This window comes from Oncorhynchus mykiss, chromosome 16, assembly GCF_013265735.2.
Source record: "Oncorhynchus mykiss isolate Arlee chromosome 16, USDA_OmykA_1.1, whole genome shotgun sequence".
Lineage (NCBI taxonomy): Eukaryota > Metazoa > Chordata > Actinopteri > Salmoniformes > Salmonidae > Oncorhynchus > Oncorhynchus mykiss.
In genome coordinates, this window is record NC_048580.1 from 58,781,753 (window position 1) to 58,796,373 (window position 14,621).

Here is a 14,621-nt window from a genome sequence, read left to right on the forward strand (position 1 = left end):
GGTGTTAGAGTGGGGACTACAGCTGCTCTGGTAGAGGGTGTTAGAGTAGGGACTACAGCTGCTCTGTTAGAGGGTGTTAGAGTAGGGACTAGAGCTGCTCTGGTAGAGGCTGTTAGAGTAGGGACTACAGCTGCTCTTGTAGAGGGTGTTAGAGTAGGGACTACAGCTGCTCTGTTAGAGGGTGTTAGAGTAGGGACTAGAGCTGCTCTGGTAGAGGCTGTTAGAGTAGGGACTACAGCTGCTCTGGTAGAGGGTGTTAGAGTAGGGACTACAGCTGCTCTGTTAGAGGGTGTTAGAGTAGGGACTACAGCTGCTCTGTTAGAGGGTGTTAGATTAGGGACTACAGCTGCTCTGTTAGAGGGTGTTAGAGTAGGGACTACAGCTGCTCTGTTAGAGGGTGTTAGAGTAGGGACTACAGCTGCTCTGGTAGAGGGTGTTAGAGTAGGGACTACAGCTGCTCTAGTAGAGGGTGTTAGAGTAGGGACTACAGATGCTCTGGTAGAGGGTGTTAGAGTAGGGACTACAGGGTGTTAGAGTAGGGACTACTGCTGCTCTGGTAGAGGGTGTTAGAGTGGGGACTACAGCTGCTCTGGTACAGGGTGTTAGAGTAGGGACTACAGCTGCTCTGGTAGAGGGTGTTAGAGTAGGGACTACAGCTGCTCTGTTAGAGGGTGTTAGAGTAGGGACTACAGCTGCTCTGTTAGAGGGTGTTAGAGTAGGGACTACAGCTGCTCTGTTAGAGGGTGTTAGAGTAGGGACTACAGCTGCTCTGTTAGAGGGTGTTAGAGTAGGGACTACAGCTGCTCTGTTAGAGGGTGTTAGAGTAGGGACTACAGCTGCTCTGGTAGAGGGTGTTAGAGTAGGGACTACAGATGCTCTGGTAGAGAGTGTTAGAGTAGGGACTACAGGGTGTTAGAGTAGGGACTACTGCTGCTCTGGTAGAGGGTGTTAGAGTTGGGACTACAGCTGCTCTGGTACAGGGTGTTAGAGTAGGGACTACAGCTGCTCTGTTAGAGGGTGTTAGAGTAGGGACTACAGCTGCTCTGGTAGAGGGTGTTAGAGTAGGAACTACAGCTGCTCTGTTAGAGGGTGTTAGAGTAGGGACTACAGCTGCTCTGTTAGAGGGTGTTAGAGTAGGGACTACAGCTGCTCTGTTAGAGGGTGTTAGAGTAGGGACTACAGCTGCTCTGGGCTTCAACGGAAATGAAACTCGCACAGCAGTGAGTCAACCAAATGAGCATTTAAACACGGTGCTCATAACTGCTGCCACTTCTGTCGGCTGGTTGGAGTGTGGGATGGAGACTGTGTTGTTATGTTTCTACTCCTCTTTCAATTCCCTGCCCAATTACTTCACATCAATTAAACTCCCCTCTCATCGACTGAAGTCCCCTCCCCTCCTTCATCTTACAAAGCAAATTCTCTCCTCACTGCTTACTCCAGGAGTTGATTGTGTTCCCCAATTTCTTATCCAATAATTGCTGTCCCTGCTTGGGTAGAGTGAACTCCCTCGCCTCTGTGAGGTTGTCGAGACAGCTCCCTCCTTGATTTGTCATGAGCCAATTACCTTCCTATAGTATTGCTTTGACTGCGACTGAGCACCCTGCCAATCTCTCACACGTTTATTCCTGTCCCTGATCGCGGTCTCTCTCTGTCTCAGTGTGTCTGGGTCTGTCAGAGCTTCACTCAGTCCTGTGCCAGCCGTGCCAAGACCAGGATTGTCTTAATGTGCTAGTTGAAGCCCTGCCCTTCCCAGGGGCCAAGCTGAGGCTTTAACATGGTACATACCGAATGAGGTCCCTACAGGGATCATAGAGCCTCACAGACGTACAGTACATGTGGCTTCATGCACAGAGGAAGACACACACACACACTTGTTTTCTGCATGCACACACACACACACACACACAGAGAGAGAGAGAGAAGTTCACTCTCTAAGCCCTGTTTATGACAGATGTGATTTCTCTGCAGTGACAAGGCTGTGTACAACAGCAGATGTGTCAGGATGATTGACATCAGGGGAATCCCAGTGTAGACAGGTGAAAGAGCTGTAAGGAGCTCTGCTCTGGGGGAACTCACTGCTCTCTACAGTCACAGATACAAGCACCAGAGAATAGGAAGACTAATGCACATAACTATGGTCTGACAGGCTGGCTCATTGGAGGTGATTCATCATGGAGAAATAAGAAGCTGTATCTGTTGTTGTGCTAATGTAATGAGGAGGATTGGTGGGGGAAACATTCCTAGGATCCTCTCTGAAGTTGGAGAATTAACCTTTTTACTGTTGATTGTTTTCTTTAAAGGGGAAGGAGAGTGTTTAAATAGATCTATGTGAAATGATTTATCTGCTAATTTAGGGGTGCTCTAGCTGCTGTCTCAAAGCCACAGTAACACAGTGACACCCAGTGGTTTCAGTATACATTACACTCTAACAGGCTTGCAACATATGAGTTTTACTTCTCTAATCAACTTAATGGATTACAATAGATTGATTACAAACTGACAATAGATCACCAACCAAACATGTTTTTACATAATTTGTCATACATTAGATTTCATTTCTAATATGCATCCTGCTTATTCCTGTCTCTGTTTGCAGATGTTGATGAGTGTTTTCAGGGGACTCATAACTGCGGGCCAGGCTTTGAGTGTGTGAACAGTGAGGGCTCGTTCAGGTGTAATGCCAAACCTCGCTGCTCCATGGGCTTCACACAGGACACACATGGAAACTGCATTGGTAAGAGGGGCTGTCGGGACTAACTGGGCTGTGCAGACCTGGGCCACTGTTAACAAGAGTAATAGTATGAATGTAACATTATGAATATAACTATAACAGTGTGTCAATATAAATGTAAAGGTATACCCAGACCAGGTATAGAGGGGTTGAATGCCACACAGGAGGGGGGTCAGAGGGGAGCAGAGTGGGCAGCAGTGGGGTGGATGAAAGCCAACCTTCCTCCAGTCAGTACATTCTGATACTGAGGAATGAGCCTGGGGGACAGGAACTGGGGCATGTCGAGGCAGTTCTGAACCACTGAAAAACAGTCAAAGGCAGGGTTAGAAGATGAGAAAATAGAGGGAAACACACACCAAAATGATCCCAGGGAATGGGAGTGTATGATGTATGTCTGCCTCTGAGTAACACAGTGTGACTAACTGGCTGCCATCTCTCTCGGACTCTGTCCTCCCGTGGTCCTCTGTTCTTCCTTTTCTATCTTCCCTTCTCAAAATGTCCCTCCCTCCCTCTTGTCTCCAACCCTCTCTCTTCCCTCGGTGTCCATCCTTCCTCTCTCCTACCTCCCTACCTCCCTCCTTCTGTCTCCAACCTTGTGTCTATCCGCCCTCTCTCCTCCCTCCATCACCCTCTCCATCCATCAGACATAGATGAATGTGGTGTCGTGGGCCAGCCCTGCAGTCCAGGCTTTAACTGTATCAACACTGTGGGATCCTACAGCTGCCAGAGGAAGATCATAATGTGTAGCCGGGGTTACCATGCCAGCCCAGACGGAGCCAGATGCATAGGTAAGAGGAGGAGAGGTATACAGATCTGTGGAGTTTTCATTTCCATGGTTAATACCATCAACAAGTCTTTAATAGAGATGGTTGACATTGAGCCACAGTACCCACTCTGTATCTTTCCTCTCTACCTTCCTGTGTCCAGATGTGGATGAGTGTCAGAGCGCTCTTCACCGCTGTGGGGAGGGACAGATCTGCCACAACCTGCCCGGCTCCTACCGCTGTGACTGCCAGACGGGCTACCAGTACGACATGTTCAGGAAAACTTGTGTGGGTAGGTACTGTGTGGCCTACTGACCTCAAGAGAAGAAGCTCTCCCTTTAACTTTTTTATTTAAATACAAATCTCTGTCAAAGTAGTTCTGGGTGGTTTTGGTAGGCTAGTAGTAAGTCACCCAGGCAGCTCTCCCCTGCTGCAGTAAGTCTCTTAGACAGCTCGCTCCTGCTGCAGTAAGTCTCCTGCTGCAGCTCTCTCCTGCTGCAGTTAGTCTCCTGCTGCAGCTCTCCCCTGCTGCAGTAAGTCTCTTAGACAGCTCTCTCCTGCTACAGTAAGTCTCCTGCTGCAGCTCTCTCCTGCTGCAGTTAGACTCCCATGCACCTCTCTCCTGCTGCAGTTAGTCTCCCAGGCAGCTCTCTCCTGCTGCAGTTAGTCTCCCAGGCAGCTCTCTCCTGCTGCAGTTAGTCTCCCAGGCAGCTCTCTCCTGCTGCAGTTAGTCTCCCAGGCAGCTCTCTCCTGCTGCAGTAAGTCTCCCAGGCAGCTCTCTCCTGCTGCAGTCAGTCTCCCAGGCAGCTCTCTCGTGCTGCAGTTAGTCACCCAGACCAGCTCTCTCCTGTTGCAGTTATTATCCCAGGCAGCTCTCTCCTACTGCAGTTAGTCTCCCAGAAAGCTCTCTCCTGCTGCAGTTAGTCTCCCAGGCAGCTCTCTCCTGCTGCAGTTAGTCTCCCAGGCAGCTCTCTTCTGCTGCAGTTAGTCTCCCAGGCAGCACTTTCCTGCTGCAGTTAGTCTCCCAGGCAGCTCTCTCCTGCTGCAGTAAGTCTCCCAGGCAGCTCTCTCCTGCTGCAGTTAGTCTCCCAGGCAGCTCTCCCCTGCTGCAGTTAGTTACCCAGGCAGCTCTCTCCTGTTGCAGTTAGTCTCACAGGCAGCTCTCTCGTACTGCAGTTAGTCTCCCAGGCAGCTCTCTCCTGCTGCAGTTAGTCTCACAGGCAGCTCTCTCCTGCTGCAGTTAGTCTCCCAGGCAGCTCTCTCCTGCTGCAGTTAGTCTCCCAGGCAGCTCTCTCCTACTGCAGTTAGTCTCCCATGCAGCTCTTTCCTGCTGCAGTTAGTCTCCCAGGCAGCTCTCTCCTGCTGCAGTTAGTCTTCCAGACAGCCCTTTTCTGCTGCAGTTAGTCTCCCATGCAGTTCTCTCCAGCTGCAGTTTGTCTCCAAGGCAGCTCTCTCCTACTGCAGTTAGTCTCCCAGGCAGCTCTCTCCTGCTGCAGTTAGTCTCCCAGTCAGCTCTCTCCTGCTGCAGTCTTAACTCCTGCTGCTATGCTCCTCTGGGTTGCAGTCAGTCAGTCAGTCAGCCAGGCAGCCACTTCAGAGGACTGTGTGCTGATTCACTGGTATGTGACTTTAATAATAATGAACTCCAGTGGAGTGTTTTGACTTATCAGCAGGCAGCTGGCCCCTCCACTTCCAACCCCTATTCACACACATACACTAAGGATGTGCACACACATACATGCATATGTTTTGTATACACACATTATCTCTCTCTCTCTCTCTCTCTCTCTCTCTCTCTCTCTCACACACACGCATATTCTCTCTCTCACACTCCCACATATATTCTCTCTCTCTCTCTCACACACACACACACACACACACACACACACACACACACACACACACACACACACACTCTCTCCCCCCACTCTCTTTAGATGTGAATGAGTGTTGGCGCTACCCTGGCCGCCTTTGTGCCCAGACCTGTGAGAACACCCCGGGATCCTATCAGTGTTCCTGCACCGCTGGGTTCAGCTTATCCAGGGATGGCAAGAACTGTGAAGGTCGGTCGGTCTGTCTGTCTGTCTGTCTGTCTGTCTGTCTGTCTGTGTGTCTGTGTGTCTGTGTGTCTGTGTCTGTGTGTGTCCTGCAACACCCCCAGCAGGACAGAGAAGGCTTTTGTTCCCCCGTCACACCTCTAGAGGACTGTAAGATATGACTGATAGGACAGTAGTGGATGTTGGTGGAGAGACAGAGATACAGACATATGTTGCATTCTGTGGTGTCATGGATGTCATGGCATTGTTTTAGGAGTCTTTTTCCATCTTTGAATGTCTTACAGATGTGAATGAGTGTCTAACCAACCCCTGCAGTCAGGAGTGTGCCAACATCTATGGCTCCTACCAGTGTTACTGCAGACAGGGCTCCTACCTAAGGGAGGATGGACACACCTGTGAAGACATTGATGAGTGTGCCCAGAGCATTGGCCACCTGTGTTCCTTTAAGTGTGTCAACGTCCCAGGGAGCTACCAGTGTGCCTGTCCCGAGTACGGTTACACCATGTCTCCCAACGGACGCTCCTGCAGAGGTGAGGAGACACTGATACACACATTACATACACATAACACACACACACACACATTAACTCTGAGCTGACTATGGTTTGGGTTACAGACATAGACGAGTGTACCATCGGGGCCCATAACTGTTCCTTGGCTGAGACCTGCTACAACATCCAGGGAGGCTTTCGCTGTCTGTCCTTCAATTGTCCACAGAACTACCGCAAATCCTCTGACATGTAAGTGACTGTATCTCTACTAATCCGATATCCCAGGACTCCTTAGAAAAGAGAGGAACTACAGTTGAATTGAAGACTTGTAATCTTTTGTGTTGTTGGAAAAGTTCAAACAACAATGAATGGACATTTTCAGAGGTATTTTCATGTTGTCCTCTGGGGCTTGAAAACTGTGCTCTCTTGATTTTCTCAAAGTTCAAAGTTCTTTAGAGGTTTTTCTCCAACTAGTGGAGTGTACGCGGGAAGGAACAATGTTTCCCTTGAGGGGAATGTGTCAGTCTGGGTAATCAAAGCTGTGAAACAGAAAGGCCACAGTGGACACAGAGGCCATGATAGATCAGCTAGGATTCAGAAGAGCTGTCTGGGATTGGCTTTATTTCTCTTCTATCTTATTCTGAAATGACCTGGAAAAACAGTCAAGTTTTGCCTATATGATTCTGCCCATTTGACTGTTATTATTTATGATGTGTTGATTCCACGACTGACTGACTGACTGACTATCTGGCTCATGTTTTGACTGTTCTCATTCTGTGAGTCTGTCTTTTTCATTCTTTTCACTCTGATTAATATAGTTTCGAAATTCTGACTCTCTCATTGGCTGGTCCTTTAGGCGCTGTGAACGACAGAGCTGCCCCAACTTGCTGGACTGTCAGAACTCTCCTCTCAGGATCACCTACTACCACCTGAGCTTCCAGACCAACATCGTCATCCCTGCCCAGATCTTCCGCATCGGCCCCTCCCCCGCCTACTCCGGGGACAACGTCATCATCAGCATCACCCAGGGCAACTTGGAGAACTACTTTAGCACGCGGAAGCTGAACGCCTACACTGGCGCGGTGTACATGCACAGGCAGGTGCGTGAGCCACGGGACTTCCTGATTGACGTGGAGATGAAGCTTTGGAGACAGGGCACCTTCACTACGTTTCTAGCCCGGATCTATGTCTTCATCACGACCAACTCACTCTAACAGACTGGCCCCCAGCCTCACCCTACTTCCACCCTTGTCCCACCCTCTCAATGGACAGCCCATCCCCTTCTATCCCCCTAGCCCTACACCCCTCAATGGACAGCCCATCCCCTTCTATCCCCCTAGCCCTACCCCTCAATGGACAGCCCATCCCCTCTATCCCCCTAGCCCTACCCCTCAATGGACAGCCCATCCCCTTCTATCCCCCTAGCCCTATCCCTCAATGGACAGCCCATCCCCTTCTATCCCCCTAGCCCTACCCCTCAATGGACAGCCCATCCCCTTCTATCCCCCTAGCCCTACCCTTCAATGGACAGCCCATCCCCTTCTATCCCCCTAGCCCTATCCCGCAATGGACAGCCCATCCCCTTCTATCCCCTAGCCCTACCCCTCAATGGACAGCCCATCCCCTTCTATCCCCCTAGCCCTATCCCTCAATGGACAGCCCATCCCCTTCTATCCCCCTAGCCCTACCCCTCAATGGACAGCCCATCCCCTTCTATCCCCCTAGCCCTACCCCTCAATGGACAGCCCATCCCCTTCTATCCCCCTAGCCCTACCCCTCAATGGACAGCCCATCCCCTTCTATCCCCCTAGCCCTATCCCTCAATGGACAGCCCATCCCCTCTATCCCCCTAGCCCTATCCCTCAATGGACAGCCCATCCCCTTCTATCCCCCTAGCCCTACCCTTCAATGGACAGCTAGTCTTCAGCACAGCCCTGCATTTGTTTCCTACCATACTGACCGTCTAGTAGACGAGATGCCTAGTTTTATACCACACTGATGATATCAAAAAGTAGTTTTGCACTATTAACAAAAAAAACGATTCAACTTAAAAAGTTAAGTTACCTGGCTGCCTTACAATCGGTTACGTCAACTAGCAGTTAAAAATTAGTTGACAAAACATAATATGAGTGATATTAGTTCATCAAGTTGATTCAACTTGAAATCTTAAGTCAGTGGGCTAGGTCTAACACTAGTTTTTCCAGTGTAGAGAAATGCTCTCTAACCCCAGTTAACCCAATTCAGCTTATCAACCAGCTAATTATTAGAATCAGGTGTGCTTCGGGTTGGAACGAAAACATACAGGATGGTAGCTCTCCAGGAACAGGGTTGGAGATCCCGGGCCTTAGCTTGTGGTTGTCTTTAACCCACTAAGACAGGTTGTGTCAGGGCCTCAATCCAAATTCACTCTTTTCTATCTCCCTTAAGCTGCTGTTCCTTTCTATCCTCTTGAAGAATGTTGTACCACTATGCTAATTTAATATCACAGTATATTATGACATGTATTTGTACTTACTGTATGTATTATTCAGACACATTAGATATGACTGGATGTATCATATTTTGTTCCGCTATTTTCATGAGCTGCAAATAATTTTTAGTAAAAATGAAAACTACACAAACTGTTTGACGTTCCGTGTCTACCATATGACCTATAACAGTAGCTATACCCGATGAACAGATTCAAATGAAATACAAGGCATGTTTTTTTTCACACATAAAGTCCAACTTAAGAAAAGTATTCAATTGAATTGACTTAAATTTAGTGCTACTCCTATGTTCGCACAGTACAAGTGAATCGAGAAATGGTTCCAATGTTAGCACCATGTCAGAACATGTTATACTGTTAATGTACATGCTTATGTACATACCGTTTCACACCTCCCTAGTGAGATCACCACCGTGAGAGAGGTCTTTATTTACACTAGCTTACCGACAATATCAACTATAAAGAACACACATGTTTTATGATGACTAATCAAAACCAGGGCTATTATCATAGTGTGAAATGCCTGTAATAAAAGCACATTATCTTATGTATAATAATATAATGAATCACTGTATGAAGCAGATGATTTTAAAGTAGCTGTCCAGTGTTTCCAGATTTCTATGAATAATGAATTACAATATGAGTGAATGTTTTTTTTTACCCCAACTCTGATATTGTAGCACTTGTTGAAAGAGTAACATCTCCATCTACAGGATATAGTGTGCTCAACACTCATGATTTAGTTCTACGCCATTGCTGCAAGGCTGGAATTCAATCCAACTCACAATGGCAATGTCAAAGATGTGTCATAAAGGCTTGGGTTTTGAGCCAAAACAGGTTGTTTATTTTTTTTCACAATCAAATGGTTTTGTTACTAAACCAATTCGTACAACGTGTTACACATTTGTTGTGGTTAAGATCTCGTTCAATCTCTTCAAATGTATGTGGACAAACTTCTGCCCATATACACATCCCTGGTGCAGTGGTAGGTTTTCACAGAACCCAAATTCATTCTGTGGTTTTATATGACCATGGCACAAACAACTGCTGTGTAAATACCACGATGTAGGTTTGATTTGATTTTTAAGGTCAGGAAGAGTGTAGAATTCACATCAATTCTACAGAATGTGGGACTAATATTATTAGAATCTCAGAATATGAACCTTTTGAAATGGAGTCAATAAAATACTATTTTTTTATTTGCTTCAGTTTGAGTTAAGGTCATCTGCTCCTCTAGCTATGGGCCCTGAGGACCTTACCATTGTAAACACGGAAAGGGTGTGAGTGGCTCCTTGACAACTGTATTAATCTATATTGCACATCCAAACAGAAACGTTTGCCAGTTATCTGCTCACTAGAATGAGTTATATTTCCAAAGGTCATTTCAACAAAAGAATCTAAATTACATTTTGTTTTCCACTCTCCCTTGTCTAATTTTAGTCTAGAGCTCTTTGCTTGGCTCTGAGAGCAAATGTGATAGCAATTACAGCACACATGCTTCAAAGCTAACCCATGTCTTCCACAGATACTGAGCTGTACAGTATGTACACTGAACTAAAATATAAACACAGCATGTTAATGTTGGTCCCAGGTATCATGAGCTGAAATAAAAGATCCCAGACATTTTCCATATGCACAAAAGTGGGACAACATTCCTCAGGCCACAATCAACAGCCTGATCAACTCTATGTGAAGGAGATGTGTCGCGCTGCATGCGGCAATGGTGGTCACACCAGATACTGACAGTTTTTTTTATCCACTCCCCTACCATTTTTAAAGGTATCTGTGACCAACAGATGCATATCTGTGTTCCCAGTCAAGTGAAATACATAGATCAGGGCCTAATGTATTTATGTCAATTGACCGCTTTCCTTATATGAACTGTAACTCAGCAAAATCATTGAAATTGTTGCATGTTGCGTTTATATTTTTGTTCAGTGTAGTATGTAACTAGTATGCACCTGTTGTAGTACACAGAATAAATCCTACTGACAAATATCAACATACATAAACAGTTGTTGACTGTAGGCTGCTATCATGATGACATTCTTTCTCAACTCATATGGTTCAGCCCAAGACAAAAAGTGGTCAGCAGCTTTAGCTATACTGACCAACCATACAGTACACTTTATGGGTGTATTGAGTGGCTCTCCCCTCCGCGTTCACTAGAGTCAAGTCCAAGCACTTCCTGCCATTGAGGTGCCATCCCACACGTACTTATGAGTGCACTGGCCTTGATCGATGTTCCCCTTCCCTAATTAACTTTATCTGCTGCTCTAGATTGGCTTGTGTTGTGTTTCAGGGGCTCAGTGAATCACGCAGCCCAGAGAGGGGAAGTTAAAATCTCCTAAGGACAGGCACAGGAAGTTCTGAAGTCTCCTACACAAAAGGAGAGGGACAAGAGAAAGTTATAGGATTGAGGTTAGAGCCGATGACAATGACAACATGTTAGAAGGCCAGCAGTGTTTTGACCTTTCTGGTTCAGTGGAGGCCTTGATAGTGTTTACACACAGATAAATATATTGTCCTTCTATCTAACCAACATTAAGAAATGTAGAGCCTGCAGAGGATGAATTAAGAACCTTTCATAATCAAACAAGGAAGCATCAAATTGTTACTGAGAGTCTGTAATTCCATTAGTTTGGAATGAACCTGGTGGAATCTTATATAATGTAACCTTATACACATTCCTTACACTAATCAGATGCCACCTCAGCATCCTTGTTGTAACATGAAGATGAGCAGAAATGTGATACCAGATTGAGCTTGTAATTGTTATACGGTCACTATCACAATAAGTGGTAGTAGAATAGAGGCCTGAGGGCACACTTAATATGTTGTGAAATCTGTTATGAATCTGTTTTTAAAATGTATAACTGCCTTCATTTTTGCTGGACCCCAGGAAGATTAGCTGGCAGCAGCTGATGTGGATCCATAATAAATGCAAATACAATCTGTGGTTTGTGAGGAGGGGATGTGTGAGTGGGAGAGGGGTTGGGAGAGGGGTTGTTGTAGACACGGTTGTCTTTGATTTCTCAGGTGGTCATCACCTGAGGGGGAGTGTTAATGGACATTCTCAGCTCCAGACATGAACAGGCTAGTGCACCCTCTCCTCTGCCTAGTGCACACTCTCCTTTGGCTGCCTTACGTGGAGGGAAGCGTGCATCATTAGTGGCACTGGAGCTAACTATCTGTGTTCCTCCAACAAAGTCACTCCCTTAGAGTGCTCAGGCCAGCCCTGGCACTAGCACAGGTGTCACACATTAGTACCATCAGAGAAATCCGATCTGACATGTTACATTTTGGTTCCACATTTTGATGATGTATCTGTTGTATTAAAACTCAGATGATTATTGATGTACTGTATGGGTTGTGTAGGTAGGCTATCAATCATTACATAGATGAAAATCCCTACAGTGTCAGAATCTGTAGTATCTTAATTGAGAGAATGTGAGGATAATTTTGTCACAACATCTTAATCACTTCAGGTAGTGAGGAGGAAGTGACTAAACGGGCTAAGCCTGGAAGGCACTGCTCTGTGTTTGGTTTCTCTAGAGTTAAACCATGCAATTGGCTCTGTCAAGAGGTCAGACATAACTAAGTACCATAAGTACCTAAATGGGACATACAGTGCCTTGCAAGAGTATCCATCCCCTTGGCAATTTCCTGTTTTGTTGCATTACAACCTGTAATTTAAATGGAATTGTATTTGGAGTTCATGTAATGGACCTACAAATCAAATCAAATCAAATCAAATCAAAATCAAATCAAATCAAATCAAATCAAATGTATTTATATAGCCCTTCGTACATCAGCTGATATCTCAAAGTGCTGTACATAAACCCAGCCTAAAACCCCAAACAGCAAGCAATGCAGGTGTAGAAGCACGGTGGCTAGGAAAAACTCCCTAGAAAGGCCAAAACCTAGGAAGAAACCTAGAGAGGAACCAGGCTATGTGGGGTGGCCAGTCCTCTTCTGGCTGTGCCGGGTGGAGATTATAACAGAACATGGCCAAGATGTTCAAATGTTCATAAATGACCAGCATGGTCGAATAATAATAAGGCAGAACAGTTGAAACTGGAGCAGCAGCACAGCCAGGTGGACTGGGGACAGCAAGGAGTCATCATGTCAGGTAGTCCTGGGGCATGGTCCTAGGGCTCAGGTCCTCCGAGAGAGAGAAAGAGAGAAGGAGAGAATTAGAGAACGCACACTTAGATTCACACAGGACACCGAATAGGACAGGAGAAGTACTCCAGATATAACAAACTGACCCTAGCCCCCCGACACATAAACTACTGCAGCATAAATACTGGAGGCTGAGACAGGAGGGGTCTTTGTGTAGGAGACACCTACACAAAATAGTCCAAATTGGTGAAGTGAAATGGAAAAAAAAAATGTGTTAATTATTTTTTATTTTTTTAAATGCGTGCATATGTTTGCTATGAAGCCCCTAAATAAGATCTGGTGCAACCAATTACCTTCAGAAGTCACATAATTAGTTAAATAAAGTCCACCTGTGTGCAATCTAAGTGTCAAATGATCTGTCACATAATCTCAGTATACATACACCTGTTCTGAAAGGCCACAGAGTCTGCAGCACCACTAAGCAAGGGGCAACACCAAGCAAACGACACCATGAAGACCAAGGAGCTCTACAAACAGACCAGGGTAAAAGTTGTGGAGAAGTACAGATCAGGGTTGGGTTATAAAAAATATCTGTATCTTTGAACATCCCACGGAGCACCATTAAATCCATTACAAAAAAATTGAAAGAATATGGCACCATAACAAACCTGCTAAGAGAGGGCCGCCCACCAAAACTCACGGACCAGGCAAGAAGGGCATTAATCAGAGAGGCAACAAAGAGACCAAAGATAACCCTTTTTGGCCATCAAGGAAAACAATATGTCTGGCGCGAACCCAACACCTCTCATCACCTCGAGAACACCATCCCCACAGTGAAGCATGGTGGTGGTGGCATCATGCTGTGAGGATGTTTTTCATCGGCAGGGACTGGGAAATTAGTCAGAATTGAAGGAATGATGATGGCTCTAAATACAGGGAAATTCTTGAGGGAAACCTGTTTCAGTATTCCAGAGATTTGAGACTGGGACAGAGGTTCACCTTCCAGCAGGACAATGACCCTAAGCATACTGCTAAAGCAACACCTAATTGGTTTAAGTGGAAACAGTTAAATGTCCTGGAATTGCCTAGTCAAAGCCCAGACCTCAATTCAATTGAGAATCTGTGGTATGACTTAAAGATTGCTGTACACCAGCGGAAACCATCCAACTTGAAGGAGCTGGAGCAGTTTTGCCTTGAGTGGGAAAAAATCCCAGTGGCTCGATGTGGCAAGCTTATAGAGACATACCCCAAGAGACTTGCAGCTGTAGTTGCTGGAAAAGGTGGCTCTACAACGTATTGACTTTGGGGTGGATAGTTCTGCACACTCAAGTTTTCTTTTTTTTGTTGTCTTATTTCTTGTTTGTTTCACAACAACAAAAATATTTTGCATCTTCAAAGTGTTAGGCGTGTTGTGTAAATCAAATGATACAAACCCCCAAACAATCTATTTTAATTCCAGGTTGTAAGGCAACAAAATAGGAAAAATGCCACGGGGGGTGAATATTTTCGCAAGCCACTGTAATTATTCCCAGGATTGGGTGACAAAAATTGGAAGAGAGATACTTTGTAGTATACCCTGGGTAAAGAAGCTATCAACTGCTAAAGGCATAAGCAAGTATTAAGTAAGTGTAGGATCATCATGGGATGATGACATAACATGGAGTCTCTTCGACCATGTGCGACAGAAGTGTTCCTTTAAGAGCTGGGATAGAGATGCTGGGTGTCTGGTCCTTGGGAAGAGAGAGAGAGAGCGAGAGAGAGAGGAATTTGCCTGAGAGAATGAGAGAAGGTATGTGAGAGTACCTGTCACACCGGGGCTCCTGTGTGTTTGCTGTTTGTTGGTTAAGTTCCAATCCGATACCATTCCCTGTATCCTTGTTGACCCCTCTCTCTGATCAAAGGACTGGACTGTATCAAGTAACAAATAGGGTAATTGCTCCACTTACCCTTCTGGTGGGCTAAATA

The 14,621-nt window shown here is 46.0% G+C and overlaps 1 protein-coding gene across 1 annotated transcript in view; it reads left to right on the plus strand.

Annotated features, from left to right (window-relative positions):
• Window positions 1–10,442, plus strand: part of LOC110492418 (fibulin-2) — a 48,305-nt gene extending 37,863 nt beyond the window's left edge. Inside the window, exons 9-15 of the mRNA XM_036947393.1 lie at window positions 2,597–2,734; window positions 3,376–3,519; window positions 3,659–3,787; window positions 5,433–5,558; window positions 5,837–6,082; window positions 6,169–6,292; window positions 6,900–10,442. Coding sequence (XP_036803288.1) covers window positions 2,597–2,734; window positions 3,376–3,519; window positions 3,659–3,787; window positions 5,433–5,558; window positions 5,837–6,082; window positions 6,169–6,292; window positions 6,900–7,257 — 1,265 coding nt within the window. The 3' untranslated portion in view covers window positions 7,258–10,442. The remainder of the gene's footprint in view (window positions 1–2,596; window positions 2,735–3,375; window positions 3,520–3,658; window positions 3,788–5,432; window positions 5,559–5,836; window positions 6,083–6,168; window positions 6,293–6,899) is intronic.
• Window positions 10,443–14,621: the final 4,179 nt, after the last annotated feature.